This window comes from Marmota flaviventris, chromosome 15, assembly GCF_047511675.1.
Source record: "Marmota flaviventris isolate mMarFla1 chromosome 15, mMarFla1.hap1, whole genome shotgun sequence".
In the NCBI taxonomy this organism is placed as follows: domain Eukaryota; kingdom Metazoa; phylum Chordata; class Mammalia; order Rodentia; family Sciuridae; genus Marmota; species Marmota flaviventris.
The window spans coordinates 9,478,447-9,500,412 of NC_092512.1; the positions used below are offsets into that span (position 1 = coordinate 9,478,447).

The following is a 21,966-nucleotide window of genomic DNA, read 5'->3' on the forward strand; positions in this document are numbered from 1 at the left end:
ATATTTACTATGCTCTGGACATTTTGGAGTATAAATTGTAGAGACTCTCTATTCTTTTTTAAAAAATATCTTTATTTTTATTTATTTATTTTTATGTGGTGCTGAGGGTTGAACCCAGGGCCTCACCAATGAGTTCATCCACTGAAAGGTCAAAGCCCTCATGATCCTATTACTTCCTCAGCCCTCACCTCTGCATGTTGCTGCACTGAGGGGAGAACTTTAAACACCCGAGCCTTCGGGGATATCCAGATCCAGACCATTACAGTGTGTTTTCCCCTCCAGTAAACTATGAGCTCCTGGGACAAGAACAGCATCTGGGTCAGTAGCAAGTGGCAGGTCATCAAAACAACACAAACAAACAAACAGAAACCCAAAGCTTGTTGATTTAAGTTGAGTGGGTAAGTAAAAAAAAAGAAAGAAAGAAAGAAAAAGTATATTTTACAATAAAATTAGGGAATGTTTTCTATTTGAAAAATATTAAGTCTGTCAACTTATTTTATACCATATACCAAAATAAATTCCATGTGGATTTAATACTTGAAAATTATTTTTAAAAAATTAAATATCTACTTTCATTTTCTACAAAGAAGCAAGATTTTTCAAAAACATGAAACAATGCCAAAAATTACACAAAAGCAATGGTTTTGATTAACATATAAAAGCTATATTTAAAAACTACCATACAATGATTATTTGTTATTGATTTACATTGCTGAGGGTCTATTACGTGCCCAGCACAGGTATTTCTCTCTGGTGGTGTTTACATTTTAGTGGAGGAAAAACAGATCATGAACAAATAAAGAAGTTGATATACAGTTTTCAAGCATTTTGATATGGGCCACTGTAAGAAACACACACACACACACACACGTAACCAAATAAGAGACACTATTATGTATAAATTACCTCTTCAGAGAACTACTAAAATCCTAAAAAATTAGGAAATTATTACAAAAGAAACATAGAAGACATGAGAAATAGTTCTGTTTTATAATAAAATCTATATTGGTTCGTCAGAACATCAAACATTCAAAACTCTACCCTGCTTCTTATTTCTTATTTTGTTTCATAAACACATAGGTAATATGTGTTTATAAAACAAAATTCAGAACTATTAAGCAGTTTACAGGGCATGGCAGACTCCCCTTCCATTCCCATTCCTCAACCATCTTACTTTTTCTAGAAGCAAACACTTCTGCCAATTTTCTATCAAAAACATTTTTAAAAATTCAGTACTAGTGAGAGTACAATGAAATAGTACTCTCATAAACTGTTTGAGAAAAAATTTAATCTTTTTGGAAAAAAATTATCGAAATATATCAAGCCGTAAAATATATAAAATATATATTATGACTTAATTTTGTACTCTTTTCAAAGGAAATAAATAAACAAGACAAATTTATGTGTATAGATAGACACCATGGTATAATTATGAGAAATTGGAAACAACTTAAATATCCAAAAATGCTTCCCTTACAGAATGGTATGCACATAAAACAAGGTATTATGCAATTATCTCTCACCAGGATAGCTCGAAGGATACCATCCTGAATGTCAATGTAAAATATTTCATCAATGCAGTGACCATGTTTTTCAGGTTCACCAAAGCATCCCAGTTCCTAGAGCAATTCTGGTACTCTGCAGACATCCCATAAGTATGTTCTATAAATGAATTGCATTCAGAGAAGCCTGGGGCTGGGGATGCTGCTCAGTGATAGTGTTCTTGCCCGGCATGTACAGAACTCCAGGTTTGATCCCTAGCCCAGCAAAACCAAAACCAAACAAACAAGAGAAAAGCCTGGAAGCTGTGGGGTCAGCCAGGACCAATTTCAAAACTTGCCTGATCCTAAGAACCACTCAGAACTTATTAAGATACAAGACTTTCTGGCCACTCTCTGCAGATTTTAATTAGAAGATATGAAAGTCTGTGTTTTATCAAATACCTCAAGGTTTGAGAGCCAGAGGAAATCAGTAAGCATTTAATGAAAAATCAGGACATACTTGAATATTAGAAAGTATATAGGACTTCTACAGGAATTTTTTTATATATACATGAATAATAACCAAGGGAAGATATTAGACAAGTGACAGGAAGTCTGGGAGACCAAAGAGGTAGAAAATTTGTAATAGCCAGAGGCCACCACCATTTCTGGGACAGAGAGGGGAGATGGTATTGGCAGAAACCAGGCCCTAGAGTCACCTGGAAGAAATCATAACATCCACAGCCATCTTGAGCAGGGTCTGGAGCCACAAGGAGACTCCCCTACCGCTGGAGAAATTGCTCAAGCAGACAGGGGTTGTGGGCAAAACTCCTGGAGCTGACTCTCCCCCTCCTTCAGTGCTTCCAGAGGCCAGGCCCAGCCAGAAGCCAGATGTCCCGGGAGCAGGATAATGAAGTCTGCAGGGTTCCAGGTTTCATCTCCCTGGGATACAGAGCAGAGCAAAAACAGGGCAAGAGTAGACATGAAGGCTAACAGGCTTGGTACCCGTGTTGTGAGTTAGGGCCTCATGTCACATCCTCATGAAAATACTGCAGAGGTCTAGACTGAAGAGGATGAAGGTCAACTATTAATGTTATATTATTTTAAGAAAAGTATGCATTTAAATTCATATTAACTTCCACATTCCTCCACTCTGGGACAATTGTGGGTAACCAACTGTATTTCACCCTTTAAAGGATGTATGAGCTCTAAGTGAACTTGAATGCAGAGTCCAGAACCTACCTTGTGTGAGACAGTGGTCAGCTAAGAAATCGGGACATTATCTTTAGGCAGGATGAGGCCCAACAGAGCAGCATGATTGGCCAGCAATGCAAATGCGAATATTCTTAGATGCAGTGCGAAGGCCAGCACTCACAGTTAGCCGGTTTTGCAACAGGATTGTACATCCTTGGTATTTTCAGAGTGGGGTTGGGTGGGGGCAGAAACATGAGTAGAGTCACATAAAAAGAAAAAAAAAGTATATTTTTATCTAGTGAGAAAAGAGGACACTTATTTCAAAGCTGTCACACCATGGGACTTAGTATTTTGTGGACATCACATACCTTGCCTAAGGAAAATAAGGAGTGAGATTAAAGCATTACTCTTGAGCTGAGATGAGCAACTATGTCTCTAAGGTCCCTGCCCCACGTGACAGCTCTAAGCACCCAGGGAGGCTCTGCAGATCTGACTGTGGCCCAGCGTTTCCACCCCGTCTCCCGCTGCTCTCTGCCTAACATCCTGTGCTAGTTTTTGTGCTCATTTATTTTCCTATCTTTGTGCAGGTGTTTTTCTCTCCCTCCTGGAACACTCTCTACCCCCTACATGGCCTCCATCTTCTGGAATTTAAATTTTTACCACACCTCAGCCTCCTTTGATGTTTTAATCCTGCTCCCCATCCCCTTCCCTGGGCTTAGACCTCTGGGTGTACCGTCACTCATCTTCATGGGCTTCAGTGTACTTTAATTGTTTATATATTTTTCTTCCTCATGAGATGGTCATGGATAATTTTGCAACCTACCATTGCATGTCTATCCCTAGTGCTATGCTTGGCACCTGATAGGTGCTCAGTAAATATTTCATTGAGCAGATTTAAATGGGGGTAATAGTTAAAACTCTGAGAGAAAGTGAAATCTCTTAGAGAAAGAGAAATTTATATGATTTTCATGAATATTGTTATTTAAGAAGCAGACTAAATTCACAGATAAGTTTAAAAAGTTGGTTGTTTTATATTTTTTCTCAGAAAATATCTCTGATTATATTCCATTTTCCTCATCCATTCATTCTTCTACTTCACAAGTAACAACAAGTCTTAACCTAATCAGGGGGTGATTCTTCTCATTCTTATTTAACTTCATGTTATTAACTGTTAAGTTCAATTATATGAGTTCATTCTTTCAGGGTCAAAAATGGTCATATATTGGCAATGTCTGTGGTTCAATCTAAAAAATAATGATTAAGAGCCAAGTCTTGCCCTTACATCTGCTACACAGCTCACACAGTCTGCATTTCTTGATGTGAGCAACTTTGATAGTTGAAAATGCAGCATGTGCATTTTATTAAAGACACTATGATTATCTGCGTGCAGCTTGATTTCTCTGGAGGTAATGAGACCTCAGCCCAGGGCACAATGCAAGCAAAGCCTGGCAGTAGGTTTTTGCATTCTGGAGCAAAGTGAACTCTATCACTACCTCCATGTTCACTCCTAACTTCCCACTGCATGACTCTTTCAAAGTTAAAATCATGCAACATCATTAAAATGTTAATATGTACCTTTGTGCCTATCCCACAATTGAATTTTCAAGTAGTTGATTACATTTCTCTCTGCGGGTTCAGGAAACCATTAGACTCACATTATCTAATTTATTGGACATATTTTGGTCCTTACAACTTTCCCATTAGTCATCCCTAAATACACTTAGCGCAGATGAATAAGGCAATGTTTGATGTGAATGAGCATCGCTTCCTAGAGAAAGAGCAGCCCAGGACTGCAGGATGGTGGGAAACCTAATGTCAGGGGCTCTGAGCGCAGTCCTCCGATGACGTCAGGAGAGTTTTACCTGTGGGTCACGTGAGTGTTGGTGTTAAGAAGTATTTCAGTGTTAATATGATTGTCAGTGTTCGTATTTTTTCTTATTGCTGATTCTTTAATTCTCTGTAACTTTTAAACTTAAAAGAATCCTTGAAACTAAATGTGCTGAAAATATCTTTTAAAAATAAGAAACACATTTAGATTCTGGTGCACAGCAAATTCCCTGTGAAGAAAAGTTCCAAATTTGTGACTCTATTTGCATTTCCATAAACACAGAGAATCTTTGTCTGTGCTTATTATGTGACAAATAACTGTTAGAAATGGGGTGTTTTAAGACTCTAGTTATGCATGCGCTCCCATTCTTACTGGTGCATTTACTTACAATGTGAGACAATATAAAACTTGTAATTGGGGTTCAAGAGCTTTTTTCCCCAAAACTGATATTTTAATGAATTTTAACCAACACTGACCTTGTTTAAAGTAAAGTATTAAGAGGTAAAAAACATGTCACTGCACTCTGGGAAGCAGCTTCTGAGATGGAAATGAGTATGCAAAATATTGAGGAGTGCCCAGAGATCAACCCCTGGAAAGGGAGGGAGCCAGCGCAGGCCAGGCAACCCTCGTGAGCTCTGCGGCTGACACAGATCCTTGGAGTTGCTCAAGTGTGCTAAAGGGAGTGTGCGATTCTCCCACCTCCGTCAGAGAGGCTCCAGTAGGCTTCAGGTTCTCACTCTCACATGGGAGTTCCAGGTCCAGGTGTGTCAAGGAAGGAGGAGCAGAAGTTCCGGAACTGAAAAGACTCTGTGGTCCCTCCACAGATGAGTGAGGGGGAGACACAGATATTGTACTTCAGGCCTGAAGGAGATATAGAGAGTCCATCAGACGGCCAGCACACGTAGGTCTGGGGCTCACTCTAAGCATGTGTCTCTCTGGCTAGGTAAATACAAGTGAAAATTCATTAAAATTTCACAAAACCGTAACTTGAGTTTCTCACATTTCAGAGGCTCAGCAGCCACCAGTGACTGTTGTTGAGTTGCACGGCACAGGACATCTTGATCAGAAGTATTGGGATATTGGGAAATATCAGAATAAAAAAGAATAGCAAAAAGTTTTGTCAGATTCTCTGCTGTCCCATGCGGCATGTGACCCCGATGCTCAGAGGAGGTGTGCCTCCCTGAGGCTGCCAGCAGGTGCCTGCCCCAGCTGTTCATCCCCAGGGGCCACACTCTCCTCCCCTGAAACTGAGGGGACTCGCCTTCTGGTCTTTCTCCTTAATTCTGTTTTCATTTTCATTCACAAATGTTATTAATATGGTTCAGTGAACCATAAGTGGCCTCTATAGCAACTGAAAAGCATTTCCATTCTCTTAAGGATGGGTCAGGAGATGAGGAAGTATTTGTATCCATTCCACTCCTTAAAGATACGGAAGATAATTAGTTGTTTTTATATTAAAATAGTGTCGATATATATACCCTGCCACATTAACACCCCTCCCCCAAAATGGAAAATGATAAAAATTATGACAGTGTGTGTATGTACTTTGCTATATTGTGAAGTAGAGCAAATGAAACATTTTAGAATTAGCCGACTCCCAAGCCACTCGTGTTTGATAATAAAACCCTGCTCGGTGGGGTGGCCTTCCCGTGTGTCACCTGCGGTAAGAGTTCAGTGCACATTGCTCTGGTGGCTTGAGTCACTGATTCCCCCACACCAGTCTCCTACAAGTGTCTGTCATGCAGACTGGGACTCTTATAGTGCTTCCCAAAGCTCTCCCAGGCTTGAAATCCTCGCCCCTGGTAGTACCCATTACTTTTTCTTCCTGGGGGTCTCAGCGGGCTGTCCCTGGCCATCACACAAACCCTCTGTGAAGCTGTGGACTTTGTTCATCCCCTGTTGGGTGTTCAAGGCCTAGATTGAAAGGTGGAGCTCAAGCAGATCTTCCCTTCGGCACGGCCTTTGGAGAGAGAGAGACACATCCGTGGTCTCCTGGGTAAGGGAGCTGAACTAAATCACACATACACGCGCATGTTGCCTTTTTATACAACATGTTAGAGACTATACAACTGCACTCCGTAAAAGTCTGGCTCTTGCCCCACCTGGCGTGGGGGGCGGACACAGGAGAAGGATGCCATCCGGAGCGGGTATCCACAGGAGCCCTCAGTCCACAAGTTTGTGCTGCAGTCCCCAGACCATGATTCATTCCTTGGTTTTCTCGTCCATTCATTTATTGAAGCATATACATGACGAGCCATGGGCTAAGCTTACTGGGGCACTGACCAGAGGAGCAAAACCAAAAGTCCTTCAAATGAGAAGCAAATTATCCTGGGTGTTAATTTGATGTAGAGCCCAGCTAAGATAGGCTTGGGGTTGAGGTTAGACCAGGGCTAACCACTCCCACCCACAGGCAGACTGCTGAGTCCAGCATGCCTCAGGCAGCAGATGGAGCGGGGTGGTGAGAGGTCCTTCAAGTCCAGCCTGGTGCTCTCCCTTAGCCAGTGGCATGGACCTAGACCACAACTGTGTGCTACTCCAAGACAGGCAGAGCAGAGAAAGGATGGCAGGTGGCCTCCGCCTTCATGTGCCAGGGAGATATGGCCAGTGAGTGAGTCCTTCCCTTGCAAAGAGGAATCAGGTCATTCTCCTTGGACAAGGAAGAAGCCCTTATCTTGGTTGCTGGATCCAAGCAACATGAGAAGAGGTTTTAAAATTTCTTCTGTCTGCCCTTGAGATAGAAGATCTTTTAGGAGTGTTGCTGGGAGATCAGCAGGGCTGTGTGTGTGTGAATAAGACACGTAGTGTACCTAGTGTTGGAGGCGTGTGCCTAGCATGTCGCTGGAGTCTGTAAGTGCTAGCAGATTCTCTCCCCGTCCCCACTCGGCTATCTGATGAGTTTCTTGGGGAGCAGCCTGGTTCTGAGTAATGTGGGTGGGGTGTTAGCTGAATGGAATCAATCACTTTTACTATTGAGGGCTCCAGGTGCTTAGCACTGAACTAATTTAGTTTAAAAAAAAGCAGTTGAAGTACAGAAATGTTTAGACTCAGAAGGGACCTTTGAGACCACAGAAATTCCCTCATCATTTTACCAGAGACCAGGTCCAGGGAGCCAGGACGACGGGGAGTCCAGCTTCCTGTTAAGGGGCTTCCCACGCTGCAGCACTCTTCCCTGGGGGCACTGTGTGGGCAGCATCTAGGTACATCAGTGTCCCCAAGACTCTCAAGTGGTGCATGCTGTTGGCTCCCAGATAATGTTTATTAAGCTAATTCACCAAGTCCCATTCTTGGCTTTGGCAATAGTCGGCTAGCTTGTGGCTGTGTGGCTGTGGTGAACAGATCCAATTTGTGATGTGATCTTCTCTAGACTTTGTATAAAGGCTTTAATGTGGGATATGTAAAAAAGAATGAGAAGCTTTTAGCATCTTTTTAAAAAAATAAATATAGTATATATTTTTGAAGGTAAACCAGGGAGTAACTCATCACTTGTTACGTGTTGTGCTTTTATTTTAGGTAGAAGAAGTAATCAGAGGACGAACATCCAAGCCTGTGAAAGCCACCTCGAACAGCCCCAGAGAGCAAACCAAGGAAAGGTACCACTTCCCCGGCTGTCCCTAGTGTTATTATGTGGCATTCTTCATTGTCATTCGTTGGTTAAAATGCAGCTCCTAAGGTGATACAATTATTTAAAGTTTAAAAACCATTTATACCATGAATGTTCATGTTTGTCCCCAAGTCCTTACACTCTGGATTTGTCGGGCTTGGGAACCCTAAAAACCCATGACTGCTGGCATTGACTGGACACAAGCTCTGGGCCAGGCACTTTTCTGGGTGCTCTCCCCACATCAACACATTTAACTCACAGGTTTACCTTTGCTGTACACAGGGGAAGCTGAGGGAGACAGAAATCACGAGCACCCTGGAGGTCATGCAGCCATGACCTACTGAGACAACTCTCGGGACCCCTGCTTGTACTGCTGCTCCCACTGCCTCTCTTTTATGATCCACTTGTCACCTGAGACTTCATGACTCTGAGGACTGCGTGGTATACAGTCCCTGTGACGGCCCTCCTGTCCATCTCCCCACTGTAGGTCATCTTTGGCCTTTGCTTCAATTCATCTCCCAGCTGGACTCTCCCTCTCTCTTGAGAATATTCTACATCCTTAGTGTTCCCCAAAGTTAGAAAGCCTCTCTGCCTCCCTTCGATTCCTAAGCGGGGATCCTGGCTCTGCCTCCCGGAACACTCGAGAGCAATGCCAACCTCCCTAGAACATGGCAGCCTGCAAAGCATTTCACGCAAGGCTCTCCCGTTTCTCAGTTCTCCTTTAGAATGAGGTCCCTGCTCTTCCAGCTCTCCTATTCTTGTGATTTTCAGACTCTTCCCATCCAGATGGTAAAATCTATTTTGAACCGAGGCAAACTATCTTTGTGACACAAATGTATATGCTAGAATTACCATCATAAAAATACCTGAACAAGAGCTATATTTATGTTTTGCATAATAAATTAGACACTTGTATATTCAAAGACAACTGTTGAAGTTGAACTGTTGTAGAGATTTTTAAACATGGGATTTATTTGAACGACAGGTATGGAATTGAATTCCTACTGAAAAGTGGGTTGCTGTTTTTAACCACGGGAATCACTCATATTTCCCAACTTAGTGATTTCCATTGCAGATACAAGATTCCAGGGTATCATGGCTATTATGAATATTCACAGTGGCAATTAACCCCCAGCACCCTTGACACATATAAAGAGTCTGAATCTAATTTGTGAGGAATCACAGGGATGGGAAGCCAAATCATTGCAAACAGTTTGGAGCTGGTTTTCAGACCCCAGGAAAACTATCATTACCGTGATTACACTTGAGGATTGGAGGTATCTTAGCACAGTTGTATATAGTTGAATATTTGCAGAGTCTTTCTTTTTCATTTTCATTACTGAGAAGTGCTTCCCTCATAACCATACATAAAACATCTCTGTGAAGGTTGTTTGTTTGTGGGGCTCCCTAAACGTTGTACAATCTTGTTGCACTTTTTTTTTTTTGGTACCAGAGATTGAACTCAGGGGCACTCAACCACTGAGCCACATTGCCCTGGCTCTATTTTGTATTTTATTTATTTAGAGATAGGGTTTCCCTGAGTTGCTTAGTGCTTCACTGAGTTGCTTAGTGCCTCACTGTTGCTAAGGCTGGCTTTGAACTCGTGATGCTCCTGCCTCAGCCTCCCTAGGTGCTGGGATTATGGGTGCGCGCCACTGCGCCCAGCTTCTTTGTGCACCTTTTCACTGTGTTGTGCCCATCACATCTGGCTGGGCAACGCCATTAACCAAACGGCTGCCCGTGAAGCCTGTATGCAGGTGCAGAGAGGGCCGCAAGAGGCCTTGGCCCTCTCCTACTGGAGTGGCCTGTTTCCTACTGTGGAGGCACAGTGGGTGGAAAGGACCCATGGGGCAGGGTTCTGCTCGTCAAAACTGGAGAGTGACTTCTAGAGAACTCTTGTGGTCCCATGACACTTTAATGCCACGGAAGAGGTGCAACTCCCCAAAACTGCAGGTATCTATTGAGTGGTGACCCTGTGTTACCTGGTGCTACACATCATCTCATTGTCTTTGATCTTCAAAATAGCAATGCTAGTACATAATTAGTGAGGTTCAGAGAGGGTGAACTTGCCCAAGGTCATGCAGTTGGAGAGTGGCAGGACCAGGACTGTGAGACTTGGGCTGCCCACTTACTCTCAACTTGGCATCTTTTGGTGAACAAGAAGATCTTTATTCTAGAGTAATCAAAATTTTAACGTTTTCATGATTGGTGCTTTGTTTGTCTTCTTGTAGAAGTCCTGCCCTACCTTGAGGTCAGAAAGATGGTTCCTTGTGTTGTAAGGCCTTGTGGTTTTGCCTTTCATGTTTATGTATGATCGGACAGGAACTGATTTTTGCTTAAAGTATGTCCTCCTAATTTTTCCAGTATGGACACCTTCCTGTCTCATTGTCTCTTATTAAAATTTATCCCTCGGAATTGGTCACCAAAGTCTCTCTGTGTCACAGATCTAGCATTCATGTGTGGATTGGTTTGATTTTTCTCTCTGTTCCACTTCCTTAAATTCCACAGCTTTATAATAAGTCTGTGTAAATGGTGAGAAACATCTTCTTCCCTTATTCTTCAAGAGCAAGTTGGCTATTCTTGGCCCTTTGCACTTCCATATAAATTTTAGAATCAACTTGCCAAGTTTCACACATGAATTACATTGTCTACTTTGCATTACTACAATGAGAAAACTGAAACAAGATAACTTACAAACTGTATTTAGTTCATGGTTTTAAAGACTCAAGGTCATGATGCTGGCATCGGCTCTGCTCTGGCAAGAACCCTCCTGGCTGTGCCACATTGTGAGGTAGGCACATGTGTGAGGAAGCAACCACATTACCACACAGGAAGCCAGAGAAAATCAGACCTCAGATTCAGGCTTTTAAGACTATTTCTTCTCCTGAGAACTCACTGGAAGACCCGCATTCCAGTCTGTGTGCAGCATGCCCTCGTCACCTAAGGTCCTCCTCTAGGTTCCTTAAGCTCCCACATAGTCACACTGGAACCAGACTCCCAACCAGCCTGTGACAGGAAGGGGGACAAACCATATCCAGAGCATACACATGCACACTCACTCTCTCATACACACGTATAGGGATTTATTTTGAATTGGAGGTATAGATCAATTTAGGGTGAAAAATGTTATAATATTAGTATCTGTCTTTTTCTAATTTGTATTTGATGTCACTCTAAAATTTTGTAATTTTTTATAAGGGTACTCATGTTTTATTAATTTTTAGTTATGTGATTTTTTTTTTTGCCAGGGTAACCAGGGATTGAACTCAAGCCCTCAACCACTGAGCCACATCCCTGGCCCTATTTTGAATTCTATTTAGAGACAAGGTCTCACTGAGTTGCTTAGTGCCTTGCTATTGCTGAGGTTGGCTTTGAACTCACAATCCTCCTGCCTTGGCATCCCAAGCCATTGGGATTACTGGTATGCCCCACTGCACCTGGTGGTGTATGATATTTTTGATACTGGTATAAACACATTTTATTTTATTTATTGCATGTTGCTAGTATGTAGACTCATAATTTGATTTCTTTATTGCTTTGTTTGTTATGTGATAAAATACACATAACATCAAACTGACTGTTTTAAAAACCACTGAAAGTATAAATTCAATTATATTTATTTTGGTCAAAATTTTGTGTGGTCATCAGCACTATGTAATTCAATTTTATGTTTGATTTAGTATCCAACAACTTATCTCTCTTACTATTTCATTAATTCATCTGAGTGTTCTTTTAGATTTTCTATATACCCATAAAGATGATCCCTTTCTTTCTTCCCAATCATGTTCCCTTTTATTTTTCGTGCCTTATCATATAGGGAAAGACCCCATAATAATGTTAAATAGAAAACTTATTTCCAGCACCTTAGTCTTATTGCCAGTTCCTGAGGGGAGCTTTTGTCATTTTATTACTAAGTCTAATATAGTTGAAAGTTAGTAAAAGTGGTTTTATGATCCATGCTTTCATTTGCTATTATCAGAAGGTTTTGTGTTTTTCTATTTCCATTCTTATTTCTTCTCCTTCTCATGCAAAGTGCCCTTTGCCCTGAGATTATTATTTTTGCTACGAGTTGTCCTATTCAGGATAGTAGTTCTCTGGGAAGCCTTCAACCAACCCAACTTTTGTACCTGACTTGCATTAGTTAGGTTGTTGTGGCTACAGGTAATGGAATATGTAAGATGGATTTTAAAATTTAAGGTGTTTAATTACCCCAAATTACATCTCCTGTGGAAGTGGGTGGTCTTGTGGGTGGTTCAGTCACTGGGCAATCAAGGCCCACCCAGTTTAGCCTTTCCACTCATGCTGCAGAGGAATCCTGCAGCTTCAGTGGCAAATCCTCTCATCAGCAACCTCCAGGGGCAGGTGCCCGGGGGGATGCAATGGTAGGCAAAGTTGTGGCCCTTCAAGATGGACCTGTCCTAATACCCAGAGCCTGTGAATAGGAAATCTTATGTGTCCAGGGGAAATTAAGGTGGCAGAAGGTACCAGATGACCTGACAATAGGGAGAGTGCCCTGGAGGATGCAGTAGGCCCAGTGTAACCACATGGTCCCTTATCAGTGAAAGAGGGGAGGCAGGAGAGCCAGAGCCAGAGTGACGCAGCATGAGGCCGACTCGACTTTTTATGTGCACTTCTGCTTTGAAGATGAAAGGGGTCCCGAGCCGGGGAAGGTGGGCAGCCTCTAGAACTGGTCCAGGAGGCAGTTGAGCCCTAGAACCTCCACAAAGAAGGCCATCCTAGAACCTTGACTTTAGCCCAGGGAGACCCATGTCAGACTTCTGACCGACGTGACTAAGAAAATACATGCATATTGTTTTAAGCCTATGAGTTGTGGTAGTTTCTTTGTATACGTGTTCCAACAAAATTTGGGGGGCTCTAGAATTTCATTTGATTTTTACATAATAAATATTCCTTTTTAAAAATTTTCAACTTTTTTTTAAATAAAAGACAATCAGTTAAATTTTACTTTCCTTTTTAATTAACACATTCTTAGTAATTGTATACTTTTGTGAGTGCACTGTGATATTCAGTCTGTGTGTGCAGTCTGTACCGAGAGAGGATCAGGACAGGCTCCTGGTCAGCAGATATGCATCCCCAAGCACTGGTATGGGGCGGGGGGGTTTAGTCAGCTTTTCCACTGCTGTGACTAAAAGACCTGACAAGAACAATTTTAAGGAGGCAACCTTCAGGGGCTCTGAGTCTGCTGTACTTTGCCTGGCCTCCCACACTTACTTTGAAGTCTCAGTGGAAACCTCCATGAATCCCCAACTCCAGCTTTCTATATTCCTGAAGAACCAGCCCCTCATGGTTGATGCCAAAGTTTGCCACCATCTCCAGCAGTAGCTAAGCCTCTTGGGACCATGGCTGCAGCCTCTGAGTGCCCAAGGAGATGCTCACCACGGTGTGGCCTTGCTATTGAAGCAGTATGCTCCTTGGTCTCTTCTCAAAGCTATTTTTTACTTTTACAGCTTGGAACCTGAGCTGCCATCAAAGCCATCTTTCTTATTGTTTTTGTGAAAAGCACTTAGCATTTCTTTCGTTTCTGTAATCTCTTCAACAACCACATCTTCCTTAGCCACAGGTTTACATGCAATTTTTTTGGCCAAATTGCAAGTTTTTCAAAATTTCTGCTCCTGATTATAACAAACTTAACAAAGAGCCGCCAGCAATATCCATGCTACCACCTGAATAGCATGTTGCCTTGAAATTTTCTCCACAAGATAAATTAGCCCTTACCTGTAAATTCAGCCTCATAGAAAGTCTCAGAACATGGGCAAAATGCAGACAAGTTCTTCGCCGGAATATAACATGAATCGCCTCTATTCCATCTCCAACAGTGTCCTCCTCCTCCTCTGACACTCCAGGAGCCCAGCCTTTACTGTGGACAGTCCTACTGGCACTCTAATCTTCCGAGCAGTTTCATAGCTGTAATTCCCACAGGTCAGAGACTCCATGCAATGGAGGCAGCATGAAGACTCCCTCTTCAAATCCCTATTCTTGTGATCATGCCAGAAATATTTCAGACATGTTGTTCAGAATAACAAGATTGAGTTTATTAGAAGAGATAGGAAGGGGGAGAAGAGGACAGTCCCAAGGGAGAGAGTGGTCCTCTCAGAGAGGACAGGGCTGCTGGCACCCCTCTCCTGCCCTCCCAGTTTTATGGGGGGGGGGGGCAGGGGCCCAGTGTAGTTCTCCGAGAGTCCCACCCAGGTCCATGTTGACCTCTGACTGAGCAAAGGTACTGCATGGACTGCCTCCAAGAGAGGATGGTGTGGTGGTCACAGAATTGGGAATTTTAAGAAAATTGAGCCCCCCTGGTTTTGCTTCAATTTCCTGCCCCTTCAATCAGTTTATTACCCTTTGAGTAACCTCCAGTAAGTCTATTTGTTAGGGTCTTGATGTTTTAGTTGCCAGGGTGATTGGGAGTTGTGACACAGTTTCAGGGATAGGGGAGGGTCCAGGCCACCCGGTAGTGTGTGACATGACCTTGAAACAATGGTTTTTCTTAAGGGGATGCAGCTATGACTGGGGGAGGTCGTAACATTTCAGGACCCGTCTTCTAGGTGCTCACCTGTCCTATGAGGCTCCCTGGGGTTTTCAATCCCTTTTACTGTCTTTTCTTTGCTCACCCATTCATGGCTGACTAGCAACCTATTAAAGAAGTCACTGAATTCCACAGCACACAGGCATCTGGGAAGAAGCTGTGTCCAGGGGCTGCCCGTGCTCCAGCCACGTAGGTGGAGCAGCCATTCCCCTTTTCTGCTCGACTGCATCCTTGGGCATCTTTCATGGCACCTTTGGATCCCACCCCTTCCACCTCCTCAGAGAACGCACAGCCCATTTGTGACTTCTCCCTTCTCCTGTGGAACAATGGTGTATAGTGTGCAATTGGAGGTTTTAAAAGACACTAGTTTATATACTTTGACTACTTTGTACTTTCCTCAGCAGATTCACATGTATTTGTAAATATACTTAAAGGGATTAAAAACTCAGATGCCCGTAAGTGCTTAGCAGAGCACGAGCATGAGGGGGAGGGGTGAAAGGTGAACCTGACCTTCTTCTTCCCAACAGAAGGCTTCTGCTGGGTGGATTGAGTCTAGGAGCACGAGTGTGGAGCTCTCACATAGGACTGACTGTTATTTTCTTCAGTTTGGAGAGCATTTATTACCTAATTTCATTATTCCTCCAGTAGAACAGTAACAGTTGTCGCTTACTCAGCACGTACTTACATAATACACCTGTATGTTAGGGATACAAGATGAACAAGAGAAAACCTTGCTCAAAGGTGTCAGTCTGCAGGAAGGCAGGCCATCACGAGACAGTAATGCGATTCTATAGCAAATTCTGTGTTAGAGCAAAATGAGGTACTACCAGGGACCTTGTCTCTCTGCACGACTGGATTCCCTGGTACCTGCCATAGTGGTGCTTAACATATACCACCTGTTGAATGAATAAATGAATGGGCTAGTGACTCCAAAATAATTTGGCTAAGTATCAAAAACCACTAGGGAGACTTTATAAAAATACTTATCATTGGGCCCAACTCTAGGCCTATTGACTAACAATTGCCAGGAAAGTGACCCAGGTCAGTTTCTTCTATGACAATGACTTTGGGAATCACTGGGTAGTGCAGGTTCTTCCTGGTTCTGATTCATTTGTGCTATTGCTGAGAGAACTGGGTGGACACAGCAGGAGCAGGTTCTCATGGGAGAGGAGGTTAGTGGACTATTTGTTGTGCAACTGAACCTCAGTCCAAATGCCCCTGCTAAAGCCCAACAGGCTGGATTGTGAAAGGCAGCAAGCTCTGGCAACCTGACCGGCTGCATTTAGGAGTGAGACCTGTTGGATCCTGGCTGTGGGACTCTGCCAGGTCTATCACTTCAACTATCAAAAATCCTTAGGTAAGCAGAGCCTCCCAGGTGACCCCTCCTTCAGATACCTGTGCACCAGCACAGCTCTGCAATGCCTCTGAGCACTTTATTTCTTATGGGCCAGAACTGTGCTTCCACAAGGCCCTATGCTACTCGAAGCCGAGGACAGTGTCTTGTTTTCATCCCTGTGCTACATAGATATCAAAACTTGCTAATGTTTGCTGAAAAATAAGTTGATTCTATTCAAAACTTGATTATTAATTTTCCTTTGCCTTTTTTGTTGTAGAAGCAAGCAAGCTGAGAAACTAGAAGTAGATCCTAGCAAGCATTCCTACCCTGATGTGACTACCATAGTTCAAGAGAAGAGCCACAGGCCCAGAAGACTGGCATCTGAACACAAAGTCATGCCAAGTGAGGAAGACGCATACTTTGAAGATAACCCTGAAGTGCCTCCACTGATTTGAGACATCAGGCTGCACTGTCATTGGCTATGACATGCCACGCCCCCTTTGCTCAGGGCAGAGAGTCGTCATTTATGGGGTAAACACAGAACTACCTTTCATTTTGCCACTCCTGTGTTTCAACTCCTACTTTGTACAGTAGTATTCTTAAGCAAGTTTGAAATTAAAATGAATATCTTTAATATGCTATAACTCATTCTTTGTCTATAATAAAGGACTGGCTAGTGAAAAATTAAGTGAAAAGATAGGATTATTACATAAAATATTGATAATAAGTCACCAAGTACCTGCTTATGCAATAGTCATAGGTGTAAGGACTGACTATTAGATTGGTACTTCACCAAACCGGCCAAGCTCAGAAGTTAGAGCTGTAATTTAGACCCAATTAGAATGCTTTAAAGCAGTTTTAAACAGTGTTTCAATATCTCTTCTCCTGACATGTCTGCTTTCTCCAGTGGCTCCGTGACAGGGCAGGAATGTGAGTTCTGACATTAGATGCCCTGTATCGGGGTTCCAGCCGAGTCACTCTGTGAAGACCTTCAACAAGTTCTCCCATCCCCCAGCCTAGTGGCTTCATCTGGGACCAGCGGTGGTGATGCTCGTCCCTTAGGGTGTCTCAAGATCAGCACCTAGTCCAGCGCCTCCCGTGCGCGGGGCCCTGCTCCTCCTCCTGCCCCCTCCTCCCCTGCTTGCTTGATGACTTTTCTCTCTTTTCCTTTTTCTTCACCTTCTTCCTCCCCATCATCCCTTCCTGCTCTACTTCCTTCTTATTGGATATCTTTACTTCTTCTCTGTCGAGAACACTATGGACACACATTCATCATAAACCACAGGGGAAATTGCTCCAGCCATAATACAGCAGCAACTAAAATCAGATTTCCCCCAAACAGCCATTCAACAGGCACTTCCTGAGTCTGTCTTGAGCGGTGCAACTGTTCACGTGGGACTCCTCAGTGCTGCGGCTTGGGTGCAGTCCGAGGGTGTCCTCCCAAGGTTGATGCACTGGGAGCCGGATTCCATGTGGCAGTATTGGAAGGTAGTAGGACCTTTAAACAGGAGGGCCTAGTGGGAGGCCCTTAGGTCATTGGAACTGCTGCCCTCAGAAGGGAGTACTGTCTCCTGGAGTGAGTTCTCACAAGAGCAAGTAGTTATAAAACCCTGAGCCTGACCCCTAGCTATCTGGCTACCTTCCTCACACTTGTGTTCCTATCATCACGTGACCCCATCCAGTGTGAGGCCAAACTACTGGGTTGTCTGATCCTGGACTTTGAGCCTCCAAACTGTGAGCTAAATAAACCTCTTTTCTTCACAAAGTCAGCATGCCTCAGGTGTTTGCTTACAATAGTGCAGAACAACTAATACAAGGGCAAAACTGTAGCCAAGTATATAAACAACCTCATGTCAAGTGGTGATAAGAGAAGTAAGGAGAGTGAGCAGGGCAAGGCATTCAGGGCAGTTGGGCTCTTTTATAGATAAGGCCTCTCTCTCAGAGAAAGGCTTCTGATAGGCTCTGTTAATAACTTATCAGAGAACCAAAATGCATCAGACGGAAAACTGAACCACTGGGAACGTGATGGGATTGAGGGGTTGGTTACAGGAATGCGGTTGTCACAGGTGTGGGAGGAGCTGGGAGTGAGTGGGGAACTGGGGGAAGATACCTAGTGTAGGTGACAATCGGAGCTTGCGGAACCTGAGCTGCTGAAGAGGACAGTGTCCAGGGACTTCAGGAAGATCCGTGGAAACTTGCCTGGGTTTGGCTGCTGCCTGTGGGATGCCTGGCCACACTCCCCGGGTTGGGATGGGGATCAGCATAGCTCTCCTTGGGCCGCTGGTCAGGTGATTGCAGCTGGGGACTGGTGCATGGTTTCCTTCTTTCTCTACCTTCTCTCCCCAAGCACTTTAGCTGGTGATCGTTCTGGCCAGGTGGGGCCACCAACCTTCATTCCTGCAGTTTCTAGGCCACTGTCAATCCCACCTACATTGGGTTACTTAGTTTCCATGTAGGGTCACCTTGGAACTTGTAAGTACTAAGAAATGCCCCAGGAACCACCTGAATCTCACTATATTCCTCCTGTGCTCCCCCCACCCTCTGTGGGCAGCAGCCTTTCCATTTCCTGTGACGGCCCAGCTGCCCAGCCAGTACACTGCGTTGTTCTTGTCCTGTTGGCTCGCTGGACATGACTCCAAAGGGGCCTGACGTTGCAACTTGCAGCTAGAAGGCCGCTGTCACGTTCTCTGTTGTGCACTCTTCCCTCTGGAACCAACATGCCCCCACACCAGCATGGCCCAGAGTTGCAGGAACAGGGATTTCAGTCGATGGCCCTGCAGTGCTCCTGCTGACAGCACCAACATTCAGCCATCGTCCACATCCAGGCCGGTCAAGCCTGCCGACCACTGCATCCTGACCTATATTTGACTCCAACGGAAGTGACTCCAAGAAAAAACTGCTGAGGTTTCCCAAAATCTAACCCACAAACAGCGAAATGCAAGATTTACATTAGTCTTCTAAATTTGGGAGCAATTTCTTTTGAAGCAACGGCAACAAGAGCAGGTTTGGGAGCTGGGAGTGGAGTGCTTACCTAGGACAAGCTTGAGACCAGTGGCCCAGGCTTGGGACCAAGGAATGGCCAAGCTGGAGAGACCTGGAGGAGGCTCATGCGCTTGGATGTCCAAAGGGAGAGATGTTACTTTTCTGAGGCCCACCTCCATTTTGGGGTTCCTACTTTGTAACCCAAATTCACTGAGAGGCTCTTCAAAGGGTCCCCCTAGGGCAGCTCTGAAGAATGTTTCCTGAAGTTGATGACTCATAGGTTGGTGCTTGATTCATGCCAGGAAAATTAGTCTGGAAGGCCAGAGAAGGACCGCGGAGAGTGTTCAGCCTTAGGGGAGAGTGTGCAGATTGGGACCGTGACTCTTGAATCTGGGTTTCTGTCTGCTCTTTCCAAATTCTTCCTGTGCGCCCTCCTGCCTCTTTCCCTCTGCTGGTTACTCAGTTTCTTATTTCCAGAAGGCTCCTCTGCTGGTGCCTCCCACATCAGCACCAGAAGGCACAGTAGGGGCCTTCAGTCCTCCTACTTGTGCCCAGGAAAAAGAAAACCTCACCAGGTGTGATGGCCGGACACGCTCCAGCCTGGGCACCTTCCCTATGTTTTCTTCCAGGCTCTTCCTGAGCTGGCCTGTCTTTGTCACTGTCCACCACATCCCCACTGTCCCCAGCACAGCTGTTCACAGCTCTGCATTCTGCTCCCAGCTACCATGACAAGCCTGCTGGCAGCGGGGCCCCCTCCATGTGAGTGGTCTCCAAAGGTCAAGAGGAGACAACTGACAGTGACCACTGGTGGGGGCTTGAGCAGGCTCAAGACTCCAGGCCTGAGCGCAAGGGTGCCGTTCACTCACGGAAAGGCTGCCCTTCCTTAACAGCTGGGGCTGCACCATGCAGCGTGTGTCTGTCACCATCTGCAATCTGTCACAGCCTGCCTGACACATTGGGATGGAACGTGCTGCCCTTCTCCTGTTGCTGCTCGCCAGGCCAGTGGGTCTGCCGCTCTGTAGCAGATCTTAGCTAAAGTGAGCTGTTCCTTCACACGTCTGCCCCTTAATTGTTCTTCCTCTCCTTTGTCCCTGTGCTTCCTTGTCACAGGGACAGCTTCTGCTTGCCCGTCTGCGGGGCCTCCCCACTCAGCACAGACGTCTGAGCACCTAGCAGGAGTAAGGAGCACCTCGGTGCACGAGGGCTTCTCCACGGAGAGCTCACTCTCCCGGTTTGTTTTCTGCCAAGGACTCCTTTGTGTCCAGAGGCCCCTTGCCACATGACTCCTCTGCTTCTTCTCACCGTGTGCTCTCCCTGAACCCCACGTCCCTGCTCCTGGAGGCTCTACCAGCAGGACACTGATGCCTCTGGAGGCTCACTTTAGGTCTCGTCTCCTGAACACCCTACAGATGGTCATTGGTCACATGGAAGTCTTCTTCCCACTGTTTCCTGCCACGGCACCTTCCCTGACTCTTGTCTTGCTTTTGTTCTGTGGAGTAGCTTTCCAGTCACCCAGATTAGAAGCCACCATCACTGCAGCTATGTCCAACATTCAGTGGCAACAAAATCTGGCCAATCCTGCCTCAAACAGAACATCCCCAGCTCCCTCCCCGTCCGTCTCTGCCACCCCCACTCAGTGCCCCCATCGTGGCTGTGCCCGTGCTGCCTGCTCCTTTCCCTCTTCCATATAAACACCCCCTTTGACTGTCACCTAGGGAATGAGTCTGAGGACACCAGGCCTGACCCCTGAGGGGCCCACCACACCATTTCTGAGACCCAGTGTGGGTTGTGTCTGTTGACTTGTCAGGGACATCTGAACTGAGGTGGGGGGTGTGTGGGCTCTGGAGGTCCAGGTGAGCGCCACTCAGAGTTGGAGAAGAGCAAGGTCGGGTTGCCAGGGTCCAGAGAGAGAAGATTCCCGCAGGTGGAGGGGAGGCAGGACAAACACACAGGCACCTATTCCTCGACAAAAGCATCAGTTGTTGGAATCATGATCAACAAGTGGAGTCCTCTTCAGAGACAAATGAAGTCCAACAGGGGCCATTACCTTGTCTCAGCTGCTCTGGGAAAGTGTCCCAGTTCACAGTGCTTCAAGGGCAAAAATCACTGACCACAGGGACCCACAAGCAACCCCTGCAGCACCAGGGTTTTAGAGAATCATGTCCCTCACTGCTCCCTTCCACATCAAAGGAAAGACTTTGAAAGCCTGTTCTGCTTACTGTTGCTACCAATAGACCATTTTGTATTCAGTGACAAAAAAAAAAAAAAAAGCAAGATTATTATGCTCACAGTTTCTATAAGTCAGAAATAGTGACAGGAACAATGGGGACAGCTTGTCCTGTACATAAAGGAGTTTTTTATGTCCTGAGCTTCAGCCTGGAAGACCCAGAAGCCTGGATAAATTGAAGCCTGGAGGTTGGACTCATCTAGAAGCATCCTCACTGATTTTGTCATGCATCCTGTTGCTAGTATAAGGCATCTATATGCTGAGCCCTTGAGTCCTCTTAGCAAATCACCAAATCCAGAGATGGTCCTGTGGGTCCCCAACACACTCCTCCATCAAATTCTCTCCCCCATAAGTCTTCCTTCTGCCGTTCTACCAGCTGCCAGACCAACCCCAATACTCCTGGCCAACAGCAATGAATAGAGCTGAGGTGGACCCAGCCTATATGTATGCCAAAATGCATACTCCCCAACCTAATTTTTATTTACATTTTCCTGTTTCATTAGAGTTTACCTGCATTACTGTATATCTCAAAATTCTGTGGAATGAAATGGTATAAATATATAGATGAAGGCTATTTTATCATGTGCAAGGTAGAAATTAATAACACTATATTTTTGCATATAAACAGTAGACTACTAAATGATCCTTGGGTTAAAAATGAAATAAATGAAATTACTGGGTTTAAATAACAATCAATACGTTCATGTCAAAAATTGAAAAAAGATGAACTTACAGCTCTCTTACAAATAAATAAATACCAAACATTTTAACAT

At 44.6% G+C, this 21,966-nt stretch overlaps 1 protein-coding gene across 1 annotated transcript in view; it reads left to right on the plus strand.

The window, feature by feature from the left end:
- The window catches only part of Dnaaf11 (dynein axonemal assembly factor 11), an 84,148-nt gene extending 67,651 nt beyond the window's left edge, over nt 1–16,497 (plus strand). The window contains exons 11-12 of the mRNA XM_027950090.2: nt 8,014–8,093; nt 16,262–16,497. Coding sequence (XP_027805891.2) covers nt 8,014–8,093; nt 16,262–16,439 — 258 coding nt within the window. The 3' untranslated portion in view covers nt 16,440–16,497. The remainder of the gene's footprint in view (nt 1–8,013; nt 8,094–16,261) is intronic.
- The last annotated feature ends 5,469 nt before the right edge of the window (nt 16,498–21,966 follow it).